This window comes from Centroberyx gerrardi, chromosome 7 (genome assembly GCF_048128805.1).
Source record: "Centroberyx gerrardi isolate f3 chromosome 7, fCenGer3.hap1.cur.20231027, whole genome shotgun sequence".
NCBI classification, from domain to species: Eukaryota; Metazoa; Chordata; class Actinopteri; order Beryciformes; family Berycidae; genus Centroberyx; species Centroberyx gerrardi.
The window spans coordinates 31,481,667-31,501,088 of record NC_136003.1 but is presented as its reverse complement, the minus strand read 5'-3'; the positions used below and the strand labels follow the sequence as shown (position 1 = coordinate 31,501,088).

Below are 19,422 nucleotides of genomic sequence, written 5' to 3'. Positions count from 1 at the left end.
GTTGATATAACGTGTCATCATGAAACATCAAGAAATTGTCAATAAATCAACAAATAAGCAGAACAGGTTTATTAGATAAGAAACTGTTACTGTATCGTGTCTTGTTCTCCCCTTCAGATGCCTGTGAACTCACACTGGACCCAAACACAGCACACAAAAACCTCTCTCTGTTTGAGGGAAACAGAAAGGTGACAGCAGTGAAAGAGGAGCTGCCATATCCTGATCACCCAGAGAGATTTGACTGCTGGTACCAGGTGCTGTGTGGAAATGGTCTGACTGGGCGCTGTTACTGGGAGGTAGAGAAGGAAGGAAGGGTCGATATAGGAGTGACATACAGAGGAATCAGAAGGACAGGAAACGGTGAAGACAGCAGGCTTGGATGGAATGACAAGTCCTGGATTCTGTACTGCTCTGGTAATAGTTACACTCCCTGGCACAATAACGTAACAACAGCCATACGTATCCCCCCCTCGTCTGACTCTGACAGAGTAGGAGTGTATCTGGACTGGTCTGCTGGTACTCTGTCCTTCTACAGAGTTACCTCTGACACACTGATCCACCTCCACACCTTCCACTCCACATTCACTGAACCCCTCTACCCTGCGTTTAAGTTTGGGTTTAGGGTTGGATTTGAGTTGTTCGGTTCCTCATTGTCTCTTTGTCAGATAGAGGAGGGAGACTCGCCTCCTGCCCAAAGACAGCTGCTATAACATAGTTCACTCTGTACGGGATCGCGTGCGCATACACACACACACACACACACACACACACACACACATATTGTTTGTGTTTTCATATACTGTAGGTTTACTACTCATTTTACTGTAAACAAACATGATTCATCAATCACTGTAAATAGAGTGTATTCTATGTGTTGTGTAACTGATGTGTTTTAACATCACACATGTACAAGATCATGGATATTTTATTTAGAAAATGAAATGAATGAGATATGCTAACGGAAAAAAAATCGAATGATTGTCGTTCATCTTTAAGTCATTTGTTGATGACTGACAAGTTAAAATATCTTTCCTTTATTTTACTTTCCTATTTATTTATTTTTTTATATCTTTTTATTAGTTTTGATCAATCATTATTCATAGTATTTGTACAATAATAATCAGTTAGGATACACTGTAAATTATAGAGAAGATAGTAGCAATAGCAATGACAGTATCAACAGAGACAACAATAACGCTGTCACGTCGTCCAGGTGGGTGCCATACATTGGCAGTGGCTAAACGTGTATTTTGTTTTCTAATTTTTTCCCCCAGAATTTAAATCTAAATGTACATTAATTGATCTACTTTTCCAACAAGCATCATCTTATATATTCTCATAATCAAGGAAAATGTGATCTATGATTTACATTACTAAAAGTCAAACCAAATGTAGAAGACAATCAAATTCACATATTTATATAAAGCATATGTAAATAATAATACTAAGAAAAATAAAATATACAGATTTTGATATCAATGCAGGAACTTTATTGAACCAGTTTATTCCCAGTGACATTAATGTCTCCCTCCAGTGACCTCATGACCACCATTCAAATCACTAAGCTTCCTGAAAACACTGCGTCTCAGAAGGTGATGTATGATTATCTCCACCAATCACAATCCCAGTCAAAATGAGGTCCAGGAATTCAACAGGGGAATCAGGATGGGGATACAAAGCTGTGCTGGTTTCAGTTGGCAGAACTCAGTTAGCAGTAAATCAATGGTTTACATGGTTTACAGTTTACACTTGTGAGTACCTGAGTCACCCTGGACACTCCTCACCCAGGACATCTCCTGAGTAGGAGAGAGACCGCCCCTTATCAAGAAGTTTTGTTTCAGAGCTAAAGCGATGTGTAGAGGTGAGCCCAACTATATCTAGTTGGTACCTCTCAACCTCACACACCAGATCAGGCTCCGTCCCCCCCAGAGAGGTTATGTTCATGTTCTGAGAGCCAGTTTCCGTTGCCATGGTCCACAATGCCTGAATCTGCTCCACCTAAAAAGTCACAAAACAATAAAGAATATTACTATATTATAGGGAAATTGTCAAAAGATGATATGGGTACAATCTCCCTTTAAGCAGGGGTGAAGAGTAGCCTAGTATTCTCACTTCAGAGAAAGTCCACTAGGCTACATTTAATAGTAAATATCTTGTTTATATATATATATTTTTTTCCTTCCGTCTGTATGCAATTACTTGTAACTTTGATGAAAATGTAGCATAGAAAATGTGATCAGTTGATAAAAATGCGGAGGCTAATGCACTGAGGATTGAAAACTTCCCACAAGGAGAGGACATTTAACTGTACTTTTACTTTTGATGCTTACAGTGCATTTGAAATGGTGATACTTTAAATGTTTTCACAATTGAATGGAAATATTTTGTTTTGATTGTTTTGAGGACTTTTGTATCTGGGCAGTTTGAATTAAAGGAGAGGATTTGTGTACTTCCACAAACAGTGTGTTTAATATGATGCTTCACTTTGGTATAGAACATTTCCACTGTTCATCAAACTCTCCTCCATATCAGTTCAGCAGCAGTCTGCCTCCAGCATCAGCTGCCCTGGGATCTCCCACTATTGATCATGGAAAACAGGCAATGTTACTTCTGAGTAAGTATGATCCAGGAGACAGAATGAAACAATATAATCTTAACCTTTTTTGCCCCACCCCCGCAACCCGCCCCCTCCCCCTCCACCGACCCCGTCTCTCTATTTGAGGGACTACTTTCACTTTCAGCCATCGGCGTGGCGCAGATATTTATAACAGGAAAAGGTATTGTAATCAACAGTTTTCATTACAGTTTACTGTGCATTATACTTAAATAACTATCTCAGCATGTCTTTTATTGTACCGTCACCGCATATCGTTAGCTCACTGTAGGCCTATTTAACTTATAAAAAGAGGAAAACTCCAACTGGGCCGTTAGGTGTAGGCGTTGTTTTCTGAACGCCCGTTTAGGTTCAAAACACAGCTCAACACTATTCTAACAGGTTTCCAACATAGGCTATGAGTGTTTAGGTGTTAATGTTAAAGTCATATAAATAGAATAATGTGTTGTGTTGCTTTCTGAACATATTAATCGGGACAGCAGATGCCTGCACAGCCTGCAGGTTTGGGGGAAACCTCTCAATGTCCGTTAACTCTCACTAGCACTGCCAATGATGCCAAAAGGAGGCTTTTTGACAATGACGCAACACCAACATCAATGTAAAAAACGATTTGAATGGTCTGGTGGCATAAACAATCTCAGACACGTTCCACATTCATGAAGCCCCATCAACAATATTGTGGAAACTATCTTTTCATTTGTTATATTTTACTTATTTAACCAGGCGCACTGAGAGGACAAACTCCTTTTCAAGGGAGAGCTAGTCAAGGAAGTTGCATAACGTGAACGTAAACCAACTACGCACAGCAATGTATACGTCACCATACAATAAAAGTCACATAAACTGCAAAGTAAAACAAAAAAAAAATCGAAAGACATTAAAATCTCTAGCTAGAATAAAATAGAAAGGGTTTCATCTCCTGTACATGGTCGACCTCAGCAAGAAACATTTTTTTTTATATTGTAGCTCTCATTTTGTGTCAAGTCAGACAGATTTTAGATCTTAACCGACATTCTCTCTCTGTCACTGAATTTTAAGGTGATACAAATTTCTGTAGCTCTCTGCATTATGTCTTTGGGTGCTGGGGTTACTCTTTAGTTCACAGTAGATGATGTGGTTACGGTGCACCATCTAATGGACAAATAGTAGAACTACATTACCTGCTTTGTGATGTCTCTGCCACAGGTTTCTGGCCACAGGTTGGGATGTTGGCTGTGTTTCTGTAAAGGTGTTCACTCTGCTATGAGTCAGTCTGAGGAGAGAGAGGAGGGGCTCCCTCCCTCTAAAACCACTCTGTCTGGGGAACATGACAGCCAGACCAAAGCTGAGAGGTAAGATGAGGATCTCTAACTGTCCGTGACTGTTCTCCATGTCAGAGTGAAATCATTACATCATTATTATTCAGAGTAAAAGGTCTCTCTCTGTTGTGTTGAAGCCCAGTCCAGCAGGAGAGACCAGACTCCCCTGTACCCAGCTGTGTGTCCATGAAGAGTGACTGGTCTATTTCTGAGCCCTTAAACTTTAGAGATGGAAATCACTCTACTGTGCAGAGGTGAAAATGTATGAAATAGATAATAAAAAACAACAACTAAACATCCACATAACATGGATTTTAATGATGGTGGGGATCCTTCCTGTATTTCTACCAGAGTCCAGCAGGAGAGACCAGACTCGCCTGAACCCAGCTGTGTGTCCATGAAGAGTGACCTGTCTATGGAGCCACCTATTGCCTTCAAAGATGAACACCACTCCACTGAGCAAAGGCAAGACTTGAAAAACACATTAGTATGTTCTTATCTGACTCTACTGAGTAGAGGTAAGGAGTCATAACATATAGATTTGGTCTGGTGCTTTATATTGATTTAGTTTCCTATTTCAAAACATCACATCGAATAATCAGAGCAGCATTTACAGTGGAGTTCACCTTGTGTTTTTTCTTGGATCCATGATGACAGAACACAGTCACCTTTATTTACGTGTGTGTGTGTGTGTGTGTGTGTGTGTGTGTTGATATCTAGAGACCTAATACATCATATTTCCTCTGCAGACTCCATCCACAGAGTTCAGAGGTTCCCAGTGGTCAGTCTGCCCAGGAACATCAAACAGACCTGGACTCCATATTTATGGTGTGTAAATGTACAACACCTTTTACTTCTGCTACAAATGAAATACAAAACAATTATTCTAGTCATTTCTGTCTCTGAATCTATGCTAGGTAGTTTTAATGTTGTGTTCCACAACTTTAATATGTAAATTTAATTGATATATTATTCTGTTCCAGCTGCTTGAGGAGAACATCATCACTTTTGTGAAGAACGAGCTGAAGAAGTTCCAGAGGGTTCTGAGTCCAGATTACCCAGAATGCTTAGAGAGGCAAAGGGAGGATGAGGAGGTGATGGACGGTAAGGAGGAAGAGCAGAGGAGGAGCAGCAGAGAGGCACTTCTGAAGATCACGCTGCACTTCCTGATGAGAATGAAGCATGAGGAGCTGGCTGACTCTCTGGAGAGCAGTAAGAGGCTTTAAACTGGTTAACATGATGGGAAGATTAAATTGTGGGAAAATGGGAGATGTTTACATTTCCAGACTATTATAAATGTTGATATTTCTCAAGAGAGGTCTATACAACTCCATATCAAATGATGAATCTGCACAATCCCATTGGAAAATGTTAAAACCACTGACTGGTTAATGTGGATGTAAAATGCTAAATACAGTGATGCATGTTAATAGACCAACACTGCAATAGTTGACTGTCACATTATGCTGTATACACAGTCAAGACCTGTTTGTCCACCAGTGATGAAATTAATAGATACCATGGAGTGGGAGAATACATATATTCAACCAAAAATATTCTTCATTTGTCATATTCACCATAGCATTTACTAATTGATGTTATTTGCTAATTGTTTATTCAGAATCTGTTCCTGATGGTTGCCAACGCAAACTCAAATCTAATCTGAAGGAGAAGTTTCAGTGTTTGTTTGAGGGGATTGCTAAAGCAGGAAACCCAACACTTCTGAATCAGGTTTACACAGAGCTCCACATCACAGAGGGAGAGAGTGGAGAGGTCAATGATGAACATGAGGTCAGACAAATTGAAGCAGCATCCAGGAAACCAGTGAGACCAGAAACAACAATCAAATGTGAAGACATCTTTAAACCCTTACCTGGAAGAGATAAACCAATCAGAACAGTGATGTCAAAGGGAGTGGCTGGCATTGGGAAAACAGTCTTAACACAGAAGTTCACTCTGGACTGGGCTGAAGACAAAGCCAACCACAATATACAGTTCACATTTCCATTCACTTTCCGAGAGCTGAATTTGCTGAAAGGGAAAAAGTACAGCTTGGTGGAACTTCTTCATCACTTCTTTATTGAGACCAAAGAAGCAGGAATCTGCAGCTTTGATAAGTTCCAGGTTGTGTTCATCTTTGACGGTCTGGATGAGTGTCGACTTCCTCTAGACTTCCAGAACAACGAGATCTGGACTGATGTTACAGAGTCAACCTCAGTGGACGTGCTGCTGACAAACCTCATCAAGGGGAAACTGCTTCCCTCTGCTCGCCTCTGGATAACCACACGACCTGCAGCAGCCAATCAGATCCCTCCTGAGTGTGTTGACATGGTGACAGAGGTGAGAGGCTTCACTGACCCACAGAAGAAGAAGTACTTCAGCAAGAGATTCAGAGATGAGGAGCTGACCAGCAGAATCATCTCCCACATCAAGACTTCACGAAGCCTCCACATCATGTGCCACATCCCAGTCTTCTGCTGGATCACTGCTACAGTTCTGGAGCATGTGTTGAAAACAGATGAGAGAGGAGAGATGCCCAAGACCCTGACTGAGATGTACATCCACTTCCTGGTGGTTCAGTCCATACAAGGCAATGTCAAGTATCATGGGAGAGCTGAGACAGATCCACTCTGGAATACAGAGAACAGGGAGATGATTCTGTCTCTGGGAAAACTGGCTTTTGAGCAGCTGGAGAAAGGCAACCTGATCTTCTATGAAGCCGACCTGACAGAGTGTGGCATTGATATCAGAGCAGCCTCAGTGTACTCAGGAGTGTTCACACAGATCCTTAAAGAGGAGCGTGAGCTGTACCAGGACAAGGTGTTCTGCTTTGTCCATCTGAGCATTCAGGAGTTTCTGGCTGCTGTTTATGTCTTTCTGTCATTCATCAACATGGATGCCAATTTACTGTCAGAACCACAATCAACATCCTGGTGGTCTACACTGTTAAGAAACAAATCTAGCTTAAACCACCTCTACCAGAGCGCTGTGGACAAGGCCTTACAGAGTCCAAATGGACACCTGGACTTGTTCCTTCGCTTCCTCCTGGGTCTTTCACTGGAGACCAATCAGACTCTCCTACGAGGCCTGCTGACACAGACAGGAAGTAGCTCACAGACCAATCAGGAAACAGTCCAGTACATCAAGGAAAAGATCAGGGACAGTCTCTGTCCAGAGAGAAGCATCAATCTGTTCCACTGTCTGAATGAGCTGAATGACCGTTCTCTAGTGGAGGAGATCCAACAGTACCTGAGATCAGGAAGTCTCTCCACAGAGAAACTCTCAACTGCTCAGTGGTCGGCTCTGGTCTTCATCTTACTGTCATCAGAAGAACAGCTGGACGTGTTTGACCTGAAGAAATACTCTGCTTCAGAGGAGGGTCTTCTGAGGCTGCTGCCAGTGGTCAAAGCCTCCAATAAATCTTTGTAAGTGCATAGATAACTGGACAGATTAAATATAATAAATATATAATTTTTTCTATAGATAAATAAACCCAAAATTACTGTTTCTGTCTCATCAATTATGTTTTCCAGGCTGAGTGGCTGTAAGCTGTCAGAGAGAAGCTGTGAAGCTCTGGCCTCAGTTCTCAGCTCCAAGTCCTCTAGTCTGAGAGAGCTGGACCTGAGTAACAACGACCTGCAGGATTCAGGAGTGAAGCTGCTCTCTGCTGGACTGGGGAGTCCACACTGTAGGCTGGAAAGTCTCAGGTCAGTGTTGTTGTTCAACAGATGACCATTTTATTCTTGGTTTACATGTAGGTTACTATAAGCGAATAAACAGCTAAACTAGGTTAAGACTGTCTCTGTTCATGCAATTTTCGAGCTAATTGTGATACCAATTTTATGCACTCCTTTCTAGCTTCCTTTCCAGATTTCTAGTCACAAATTTTCAAACTGGACCAAATGAAAACACAAAGTAGATCATGGGATCAACAGGTTGTACTGGAGATAATTATAGATTTTCCTAGCATTCGACTGCATTGTCACAACTAAGAGCAGTGTACTAATGAGAAATCTAACATAGAAGTTGTCCTTTGAAGGATAAACACATACATTTTGATATAACTGGGTTACATGTCATCTAATTAATATTAATTCATGGTCAAATATTTTGGGATCAGGAGAAAAGGTAATTTAGGAGGTGGTTACTACCAGTAACCACTGTTCCTTAAGGGGTGATTCAGAACTGTTCATGAACTTTTTGGATTCTTATGTCTTATTGATCATTAGGATCACTTTTTCTCATTTGTTGTAATACAGAAGGAAACAATTCTTGCTTTGGCAGATGCACAAACCCACTTGGCACTCTGTGCACATCCATTCTGTGTGATGAGGCTCTTTGGCAGTGCTTTGGTTTTTCCTCGTCATTGCCCATATCTTCATAATCACTGCGCTCATCTTTCTCATCATTGCTTTCCTCATCTTTCTCACTCGTCCTCATCATTCTTTTCGTCACTGTTCTCATTTTTCTCATTATCACTTCCCTCATTATCCTCATCACTGTCCTGGTCTGCCTTGCTGCTGCACTGGTCTTCCTCAACATTGCTCTCCTCTCCTCATTACATGAAGAAGACCCTGACAGAATACCTTCCACCAACAATCTTGCTACTTCTGCAGCACTAAATCCTTTCCTTGGCATAATTCCCTGCAATAATATACAGAACAGGAAAGACACTCAGAGCTGAAATTTCACCTATATACCCATATTACCCATATTTCCCATAGGAAAGCACTGAACGTTAAAAGACCCCTAGAGGGACAGTGGTCTCTGTGGGAAATCAGCTATGTTTTCCCCTTTAAAGGAAGGTGGTTACTGGATGAAACAAACCTTTTTTTTTGTTTTTGGTCAAAACAATTCTATAACATGTTTTCTACAATAAACAATCATATAAATTGCATGAAAACAAACCTGGATCATACAGTAACCCAATTGTGCAGAGCACTCACAAACCACATGTAGACCATGGACGTATTATATCACTGTGGACCCAACTTCTGAGAGAAACTAGAGATAGTACATCACTTCCTGTGTGTGTGTGTGTGTGTGTAGGTTGTCAGGCTGTCTGCTCACAGAGGAAGGCTGTGCTTCTCTGGCCTCAGCTCTGAGCTCCAACCCCTCCCATCTGAGAGAGCTGGACCTGAGCTACAATCATCCAGGAGACTCAGGAGTGAAGCTGCTCTCTGCTGGACTGGAGGATCCACACTGTAGACTGGACACTCTCAGGTATGGAGAGGCTTGCTGCCAGGCAGAGGGGTTATAGTTGGCAACCATTTTCTCAGTCATACAGCTGTAGTATATTGTTGTATGGAAAATCATTCATAGTGAAGGTTATTTAATACCCATTTATCAGAGACTATGCTGGTTTGACTCTGTTTATCCATCCCCAGTCTGGACCATGGTGAAGTGCGGTGGTTGAAATCAGGTCTGAGGAAGTGTAAGTCTGTATTTAGTTTAATTCATGAAAGCAAAGCAGCACATATTCAACTATTTAGATGGAAAGCCTGTACAGCCTACACAGCAGTATGTGACATCCATTTATTCAGATCCTATTGTGAATGAAGAAGATGGCTGAAATAATGTGTTATCATGAAACTTTCAAGTCTTTACCTTGAAACTTGAACTTGAAACTTTCAAGAAGTTAATAGTCAAATTGTCAATAAATCAACAATAAACATAACAGGTTTAATAGATCAGAACCTGTTGCTGTATTGTGTCTTGTTCTCCCCTTCAGATGCCTGTGAACTCACACTGGACCCAAACACAGCACACAGGAACCTCTCTCTGTCTGAGGACAACAGAAAGGTGACAGCAATGAGAGAGGAGCAGCCATATCCTGATCACCCAGAGAGATTTGACTTCAGATACCAGCTGCTGTGTAGAAATGGTCTGACTGGGCGCTGTTACTGGGAGGTAGAGTGGGAAGGAAGGGTTGATATAGGAGTGACATACAGAGGAATCAGAAGGAAAGGAGATTGTGCTGACTGCAGGCTTGGATGGAATGACAAGTCCTGGAGTCTGTACTGCTCTGGTAATAGTTACACTGCCTGGCACAATAACATAAGAACAGACATACATTTCCCCCCCTCCTCTGACCCTAACAGAGTAGGAGTGTATCTGGACTGGTCTGCTGGTACTCTGTCCTTCTACAGAGTTTCCTCTGACAAACTGATCCACCTCCACACCTTCCACTCCACATTCACTGAACCCCTCTACCCTGCGTTTAAGTTTAAATTTGGGTCTAGGTTTGAGTTGTTTGGTTCCACGGTGTCTCTTTGTCAGATAGAGGAGGGAGAGTAACTGAACATGGTTTTAACATCACACATGTACAAGATCAGGGGCATTTTATTTGAATGATGAAATGAATGATATTCGAATGAATGGTTAATTGATATTTAACCAGAAAGAATCAAGTTATTGTTCACCTGAGAGTTTGTTGTTGTTGATGGCGGGTTAAAATATCTTTGCTTTGGACTTTTGTTTTATTTTATATTTTATTAATCTCACCACTCCAAGCTAAACATGTATCTTGCTTTTACAATGCTTTCACAGAAATAAAGGTTAAATCAAACCCATCAATTTGTTGACTTTAATAGTTCATTATTTGCCCTACTTACTTGCCCTAAAATAAACTTCTGCTGTGAGTCGTTATTTTTCATAATAAGTATGATCCAAGACACAGTGAAATAATATGATCTGAATTTTAAAGGTCAGGAGTAGGATTGTTTTAGAATAGATTTTCAAACTGACTATGAATTCTGCTTATTACAGGTCCCTAGAGTGTCCAATATTGATGATTGATCGTCCATGAAGTTTTGTAGATGTATGTGTGCTAATATCCTACCGAAGAGAAATATCTTGTTTAGCCTTATTTGCACTCAACAGACATGTAGCCTAATATGCATTTCCTCCTGTAACCAGGAGAGGGCAGCATTTCATTAAACAGTATATTGTTATGCTATGGCTCATAAAGGGCTGGATTCACAAAGAAAGGGTTGTGTCATTTATTTGTATAGTGATTTACATACACATTATCTAACCCCGTTTAACCTCTATTTTACCCTATTTTGGAACTTTAACCTATCTTAAGTCAAAATACAGATCAGCTTTACAATAGCCTATATTGGGATCTGTTGGTTGAGGTCTTTGTGTGGAGTGAGGTCGCCCTCTTGTGGATTGTACTGACTACAGCATGTGTGCAGGCTGACTGGTTTACTGTAGTTTTACATTTTTGCTCTGCATTCTGAAAATAAAGGAGCAACATGTTAAACTAACGACATATTTTTAGATGCAACGAAACTCATGGACATGTAACTCACTCACTCACATCCTTACGGTTAACCTATCTGACCCCTAGTGGCCGTTAGGAGGCATGGCAATGTCTACAGACACTGAACCAGGATCCTGCACTCGCCTCTCTGCAACACTGCTGACCGGTGTAGGATCCTTCTATGGCACTGTGTGTCCTTGATCTGTCTATATACGAATAATATGATAAATGCACATAGTTTTTTCTCCACCAGCATTCAGTCTTTCCCATAGCTGCCAACAATCATAGCCTATTAGAAAACAATCAATATTGCTTCTAAAAAGTCAAAACTAGCTTAGTGCTAGTTACAAACTCGCCACCTATTTTGTCTGTGAAGCTGATCTGTAACAGCTTAAAGTACCATACCCAAGTGTATGAATGTATGTACATTCACCATCATGCATGTGGAAAAATAAAGGTGCGAACTAGAATCGAAAATGGTTGAGTGATGCTATAGAGGAACCATTTCTGGTTCCACAAAGAACCTTTCAAGAACCTCATAATACATGCCTTTTAATACATTAAAATGTTCTTAATTCTTAGTTATTGGATGATGGGTGATGGCATAAATTTGGAAAATAGCAAAACCCTTCCATAGTACATATTGTGCAATTGTAAATGAGGCTATACAAGATCAGATAAACAAAAACACAATGCAGGTGTCTAAGCAAAGATGTGAAGAAATGGTTCTTTAAAGAACCATTCTTCTTTGGAAGAATGGTGATAGAACTACAAATGGTTCTTCTATGGCATCACTCCAAAGAACCATTTTCAGCACCTTTATTTTTCTGCGTGTACTATAAAGCAAGCCAGGAATCTCTGTCTGTATGTGTGTCCTTCGCATATCTCAAGAACCGTTCGTCCGATCTACTTCACACTTGGCGGGTGTATTGCTGGGGAACCAAGGACGTGCAGTGTCTGATTGGACATTAATATTGAACGTGTCGTTCAATATTAATAAACTCTGAATAAACAAGAGAACAGCGCTCTGTGCAGCAGCGGGGCTCAAAGCAAGTGACTGATAGCCTACGCCTATTTTGAACGGGCACTGTACTAGTTTCCAATAAGTCCCAACATCTAAGCCGGTGACAACCCCCACCAACACCACCACCACCAAAAAATAATAATTGATTAAATGAACACAGCTAACATGCATCTTGTACAATGTAGCCTACTATAAAGAGTTTTTAGAGCATCATGTTTAGAATGTCATGCTCTTTTTTCTGTAGTTATATTTTATATTGGAAAAGCTACATGTTAGATTCCTGTTTAGCTAAGGCCACTATTTTCAGAAGAGCTTGTTTTTCAAATAAGGAACTCTTACAGCTTATCACATAAAATATGAGACATCTGGTCCCCCTGCCTATCAGCCTCTCTGCAGACACTGAACCCCCTGCCGACTGCTACATGTCGTAGGAGTGTTTTGAATTATATCTTGTGCCGTAGCAATGGAAGACACTATACTGTGTCCATTTTATTCTAAAAATATCATCTTACAATATGGTTAATGTATGGTTATGGTTTTGAGGGCCTGCCATGATTCTTAACCGCTTGGGCCTAAATGTTAGTAGGAGTGTTTTGACACACAGACTAGGATATCTTGCGCAATAATCAATATTTTCATGTTTAATGTCCTGACACACCCCTCCCCCGCCTCTCTCTCTCTTTCTCTCTCTCTCTCTCCCTCTCTATGCTTTCACTTATCGGCGGAGCGGCGGATGATTTGCAACATAAAAAGGTAGGTAGCCAATGAGTTATTCTCAATCCCAGCATATCTTCAATCCAATTGTTACATGTTGATTTGACTGATTTATCTCTGAATAGGCGAGTGACAGTTTGTGAACACATCAGTATTAAAGTGTTATGAAGAATTATGAAAAAATGTATTTGTTGTAACTCTTCTTCAACTTGTTTTCATCAGGGCAGGGTGGCTCTTTAGTTCACTGTAGATGATGTGGTTAAATTTCACCATTTGATAGACGCATCATAAAACTGCACCACCTGATCTGTGATTTTTCTGCCACATACTTGGTTTCTACCCACAAGTTTAGACTGGTTTAGACTTTGATACTGAAGTCATGAGGATGTGACAGCAGCCTGCAGACACCCAGGACTGAGGAAGGAGAATAAGCAGCGTCTGTCAGATTTCACTGGTTTATTAATGTAACTGTTATTTAACCATGTAGTCCCACTGAGTTTAAAATAAAGCTCTTTTTCCAGAGAGACCTGGCCAAGACACAAGTGATTTGGTGGAGTGACTGACATTCATGGAAATGACTTGAGTAAGTGTAATCCTGCGTGATTTGGGGAATTCTCTACATTTGAGTGATTTCTCAGATCTGTTGTCTTTGATAATGTCTCTGTATAATTCTTGGAGATTTATTTACTAATACAGTGTTGGGGAAAGTTACTTTTGAAACAAACTAGTTACTTTACTTCGTTACTTTCCCTAAATAGTAACTAGTTACGTTACTAAGTTAGTCTTTATTAAAAGTAACGCGTTACCCACGTAAAATCATGCCTTTAAAATACCTCTTCTGCTGATGTCATCACTCTTAATGTACAGAAATCATCACAAATCATCACATCAACACAGCCTTAAATAACAATCTACTGTTGTCTAAAGAAAACATCAAGGTAGCTTTCAGTTAGTCTACCTGGTTCCACAGTAAGGCCTACTCAGTGGGGGCAATCACAACCGCAGGTGATTTTGACTTTATTAACACTGTGGCTGGCTCCATGTTCCTCTCTATTCAGGCTAATTTGAGAAACATTATGCTATCGACACGGAGCTATTAAAAGGCGCATCAACCGGTGAATATCAAACTTAAAACTAACTTCACCCCGGTGATCAACGGGGCCTTAACTGATCCGGTCTCAAAACGGCTCACAAGCGCTTTCAATTCAAATCTTAAGGTTAGATAGTGAAAGCTAAACTTACAGTTAACAGTAATGGTAACACTTTACAATAAGGGTACAACAATTACGGGTTAGTTAATGCTTAATAAGCATTAACTAACCCTTAATTAACAGTTAACTAATGTGTCTGGTAATCATTTACTAATGGTGTTCATGTTAACTAAGGTATTAATTTATACATTAATAGTCATCTATATAAACTATTAAATAATGTATAATTTAATACCTTAGTTAACATGAACACCATTAGTAAATTACACATTAGTTAACTGTTAATTAAGGGTTAGTTAATACTTATTAAGCATTAATTAACCCTTAACTTAGTGTACCCTTATTGTAAAGTGTTACCACAATAATGTTCCTACCCGTTTCTTTGATCAGTTCAAAGTAATGCGATTTCCAAGTTCTGCAGTTTATTGTTGTGTTCATTCTGAAAGCGAGTCGTAGGCTAACCTACAAGCCTCCACCGCACCGCAGCCTGCTGCAGTCTGCTTTAATAAAATGTATCTTACAATACCTTAAGTTTAAAAAAAAAACTAAACATTTAACCATTTGAAAGAAAAATAAAAGCAGCGAAATGTAACTTTGAGAAAGTAACTAATAACTGATTACATAAATTGAAAAACTAACGCGTTAAGTTACTTGTTACTGCGAAAAAGTAATCTGATTACTTTGTAACGCGTTACCCCCAACACTGCTGATGCATGTCCAAATAATACATCAGCTGAATAATGTTTCAGTCTAAATTATTCCTTTAATCTTAGGCAGTCTAAAACAAGACCTACACATAAACTTTGTCATACTTGTGATCATTAAACACCACGTTTTTTTTTTTTTTTTTTTTTACAAACTGTGTTTTAAAGCATAAAAATATGTGAATAATGGTAATTCCTCTAAATCCATCAAAAATATGAATAACAGATATACTGTATAGTGTCACCACGCAGACAATTAAATGATAAATGTGTAGACCTTGATTTAAACCCAAGTCTATGTTTCCACCAATGGGACTCTCTCTCTCTCTCTCTCTCTCTCTCTCTCTCTCTAACAGCTTCAAGTCACTAGTCTACTTTCACTTATCGGTGTGGCAACAGGTCATTTCCAACATGAAAAGGTATTGTAGCCAACACTTTACGTTACAGTTTATAGTGTATTATTATTCAGTCCATTAATGCAGACTGTTCAGTGATTTAACTGTGATAAGACAATAACACAGAATAAGCCTCTGTTTGTGATTAGAGGGGTGAAGGTATGTGAGGAAACTCACTGTTCAGGTTCAAAACATAGAAACACTTTTCTGTAACAGTTGGTGAACACATCAGTGTAGGTCAGGGCCTTGGTGCCTTTACAATATTCATGTTACTCTAGAACGATCATATAAGAGGTAGTAGCACAGGAGTTAAGGCGAGAGATAGAGGGATTTTTTTTAGAGAGCAAAAAGAGTGAGCGGAGAAATCGTTCAGTGGGAAGAGGTCAGAGTGATGTACTTACAGCTTCAAATTTCATTAAACTTTGGTGTGCTAATACCTTTCTTGTTGATACCTACCTGGTAGTTTCTGGGTATCCAGCAGCTACTGTGGCTGGTTGACTAAGATGTTGGTGGTCTTCCTCCTGTCTACCAGGTCTCAGCAGGAGAGACCAGACTCTCCTGAACCCAGGTGTAAGTCCATGAGGAGTGACCGGTCAGAGGATGACCTTGATGTTATAGATGAACACCATTCTTCTGAAAAGAAGTAAGTTGTTACTACTGTATTCATGTTGTAACTATTATTTATCCAGAGAAGCTTCCCAGTACAAATACAGTCTTCTGCTGTTGGCCACTAAGAATTCCACCAGAGCAATTTGGAGCTTAACTGTTTTGTATAAGGGCACTTTGGTGGTAGTTGTGGAGGGAGTGAAGAGTGTTTCTCATTTACTCTCCCCACCCTACAAGTCAGGAACTGTCAACCTGCTGGTCAAAAGAATGCCTCTCTTACCGTTATACTACCATCACCCCTGTTTTTCTACCAGGTTCCAGCAGGAGAGACCAGACTCTACTGAACCCAGCTGTGTGTCCATGAAGAGTGACAAGTCTATGATTAAACCTGTTGACTTCAAAGATGGACATCACTCTATTGATCAAAGGTAAGAATTTAAAACTGATGATAAAAACAGGTTTGTTATTATGAGATATAGAATTGGTCTGGTCCTTCATACTGTTGATTTAATTTCCTCTTTCATCACATCCAGTAATGAGAGTGGCATTTACAGTGGAGTTCACCTTTCTACCGGGATCTAACATGACAGAACACAACACCGTTAACTTGCTGTGTGTGTGTGTGTGTGTGTGTGTGTGTGTGTGTGTGTGTGTGTGTGTGTGTGTGTGTGTGTGTGTGTGTGTGTGTGTGTTGATATCTGGAGCCCTAATACATCATGTTTTCTCCACAGAGTCCACCAGGAGAGGTCAGAGGTTCCCAGTGGTCAGTCTGCCCAGGAGAATCAAACAGACCTGGCCTCTATATTTATGGTGTGTAAATGAACACATTTTACTTCAGCTACTAATGAAATGAAAAACAACCATTCTGGTCATAATAGTCTCCATGCTACACTAGATTAGTGGGCTTTCAGTCTATGACAGATGGATTTGAAGCTGGATTCCAAGAGTTTAGTATGAAATTTAAAATCTTTCGTTATTCTGTTCCAGCTTGTTGAGGAGAACATCATCACTTTTGTGAAGAACGATCTGAAGAAGTTCCAGAGGGTTCTGAGTCCAGATTACCCAGAATGCTTAGAGAGGCAGAGGGAGGATGAGGAGGTGGTGGACAGTGAGGAGGAAGAACAGAGGAGGAGCAGCAGAGAGGCACTTCTGAAGATCACACTGCACTTCCTGAGGAGAATGAAGCAGGAGGAGCTGGCTGACTCTCTGGAGAGCAGTAAGAGGCTTTTAACAGGTTTAACATGGTGGAAAGAGAAATGGGAGATGTTTACATTTCCAGACTGTTATAGATGTAGAAATTCCTCAAGGGATGTCTATACAACTCCATATCAAATAGTAAATTAGCACAATCCCACTGGATAATCTGGTAAAGCTATTGACTGTTTAAGGTAGGTGTAAAATGTTGAACACAGTGATGAATGTTAATAAACAACATCACAACAGTTGCCTTTCACATTGAACTGTACACACAGTCAAGACCTGTTGTTGTTGTTTGTCCACCAGTGATGAAATGAATTGATACCATGGAGTGGGAAATTAAATACATTTGCCCAAAACTGTCCACATTTGTCATATTCACTGTAACGTTCACTCATTGATGTTATTTGCTGTTTCTTCATTCAGAACTTCTTCCTGATGGTTGCCAGCGTAAACTCAAATCTAATCTGAAGGAGAAGTGTCAGTGTCTGTTTGAGGGGATTGCTAAAGCAGGAAACCCAACACTTCTGAATCAGATCTACACAGAGCTCCACATCACAGAGGGAGAGAGTGGAGAGGTCAATGATGAACATGAGGTCAGACAGATTGAAACAGCATCCAGGAAACCAGCGAGACCAGAAATAACAATCAAATGTGAAGACATCTTTAAACCCTTACCTGGAAGAGACAAACCAATCAGAACAGTGATGTCAAAAGGAGTGGCTGGCATTGGGAAAACAGTCTTAACACAGAAGTTCACTCTGGACTGGGCTGAAGACAAAGCCAACCATAATATTCAGTTCACATTTCCATTCACTTTCCGAGAGCTGAATCTGCTGAAAGGGAAAAAGTACAGCTTGGTGGAACTTCTTCATCACTTCTTCATTGAGACCAAAGAAGCAGGAATCTGCAGGTTTGACAAGTTCCAGGTTGTGTTCATCTTTGACGGTCTGGTTTGGTTTACAGTTTGGTTTACATGGTTTACAGTTTACACTTGTGAGTACCTGAGTCACCCTGGACACTCCTCACCCAGGACATCTCCTGAGTAGGAGAGAGACCACCCCTTATCAAGGAGTTTTGTTTCAGAGCTAAAGTGATGTGTAGAGGTGAGCCCAACTATATCTAGTTGGTACCTCTCAACCTCACACACCAGATCAGGCTCCGTCCCCCCAGAGAGGTTATGTTCATGTTCTGAGAGCCAGTTTCCGTTGCCATGGTCCACAATGCCTGAATCTGCTCCACCTAAAACGTCACAAAACAATAAAGAATATTACTATATTATAGGGAAATTGTCAAAAGATGATATGGGTACAATTTCCCTTTAAGCAGGGGTGAAGAGTAGCCTAGTATTCTCACTTCGGAGAAAGTCCACTAGGCTACATTTAATAGTAAATATCTTGTTTATATATATATTTTTTTCCTTCCGTCTGTATGCAATTACTTGTAACTTTGATGAAAATGTAGCATAGAAAATGTGATCAGTTGATAAAAATGCGGAGGCTAATGCACTGAGGATGGAAAACTTCCCACAAGGAGAGGACATTTAACTGTACTTTTACTTTTGATGCTTACAGTGCATTTGAAATGGTGATACTTTAAATGTTTTCACAATTTAATGGAGATATTTTGTTTTCATTGTTTTGAGGACTTTTGTGTACTTCCACAAACAGTGTGTTTAATATGATGCTTCACTTTGGTATAGAACATTTCCACTGTTCATCAAACTCTCCTCCACATCAGTTCAGCAGCAGTCTGCCTCCAGCATCGGCTGCTCTGGGATCCACTGTCACCACTGATCAGCTCTCAGGGGGAGCGCCGGTACGAAAGTAACACTCTTTACTTTTTCCCAGTTTACTCCGGTATGGTGAGAGTAATAAATACCATATTATATAAGAAACAACATGCATGTGTCCCCTTTCAGATGGAACTTTCTGTATGTTTCTGAGTTAAATGATATGGACATAAACAGACGGAGAACACAACTTGCGCTGTGTTACTTTCGTACCTCCCGTGTGGGACAAAAGTAACACAGCTGCGGTGCGAAAGTAACAGCTGTCAGAAAGCGTGAAAGATGCGTCTTCTGATTATTTTTTGTGTGATCTAATACTGTTTACTTTTAACAACGAATCTTGCAGACGCAGTTTTATATTTGTGCCAATTCACCAAGCCAACATATTAGGCTACATAGCCTAAATATTCTTTGCATCAAGTTACCAATGTTGCGTTAACACAATATTTTGACGCATGATACAAATGAATGGCAACAAGCATCCTATTTTCTCATTTTCTATCAAAGTATTTAGTGGCTGAAGTTGACAATTCTATTTCAAGTAACTAATCAGGCTGAACTTGCAGCTTAGCTATGGGAATATATTGTAGCACTGTGGCGTGG

At 40.2% G+C, this 19,422-nt stretch overlaps 2 protein-coding genes across 2 annotated transcripts in view; both read left to right on the top strand.

The window, feature by feature from the left end:
• The window catches only part of LOC139916981 (uncharacterized), an 88,891-nt gene extending 78,425 nt beyond the window's left edge, over positions 1-10,466 (top strand). The window contains exons 15-26 of the mRNA XM_078284538.1: positions 118-700; positions 1,535-1,592; positions 3,764-3,945; positions 4,050-4,166; positions 4,264-4,377; positions 4,662-4,740; positions 4,896-5,124; positions 5,534-7,337; positions 7,446-7,619; positions 8,962-9,135; positions 9,300-9,346; positions 9,644-10,466. Coding sequence (XP_078140664.1) covers positions 118-700; positions 1,535-1,592; positions 3,764-3,945; positions 4,050-4,166; positions 4,264-4,377; positions 4,662-4,740; positions 4,896-5,124; positions 5,534-7,337; positions 7,446-7,619; positions 8,962-9,135; positions 9,300-9,346; positions 9,644-10,209 — 4,127 coding nt within the window. The 3' untranslated portion in view covers positions 10,210-10,466. The remainder of the gene's footprint in view (positions 1-117; positions 701-1,534; positions 1,593-3,763; positions 3,946-4,049; positions 4,167-4,263; positions 4,378-4,661; positions 4,741-4,895; positions 5,125-5,533; positions 7,338-7,445; positions 7,620-8,961; positions 9,136-9,299; positions 9,347-9,643) is intronic.
• LOC144539493 (protein NLRC3-like) overlaps positions 1-19,422 on the top strand; it is an 81,860-nt gene that overhangs the window by 38,959 nt on the left and 23,479 nt on the right. Inside the window, exons 2-4 of the mRNA XM_078284747.1 lie at positions 12,931-12,956; positions 13,441-13,500; positions 15,189-15,231. The gene's annotated coding sequence lies outside the window, so the exon portion shown is untranslated. The remainder of the gene's footprint in view (positions 1-12,930; positions 12,957-13,440; positions 13,501-15,188; positions 15,232-19,422) is intronic.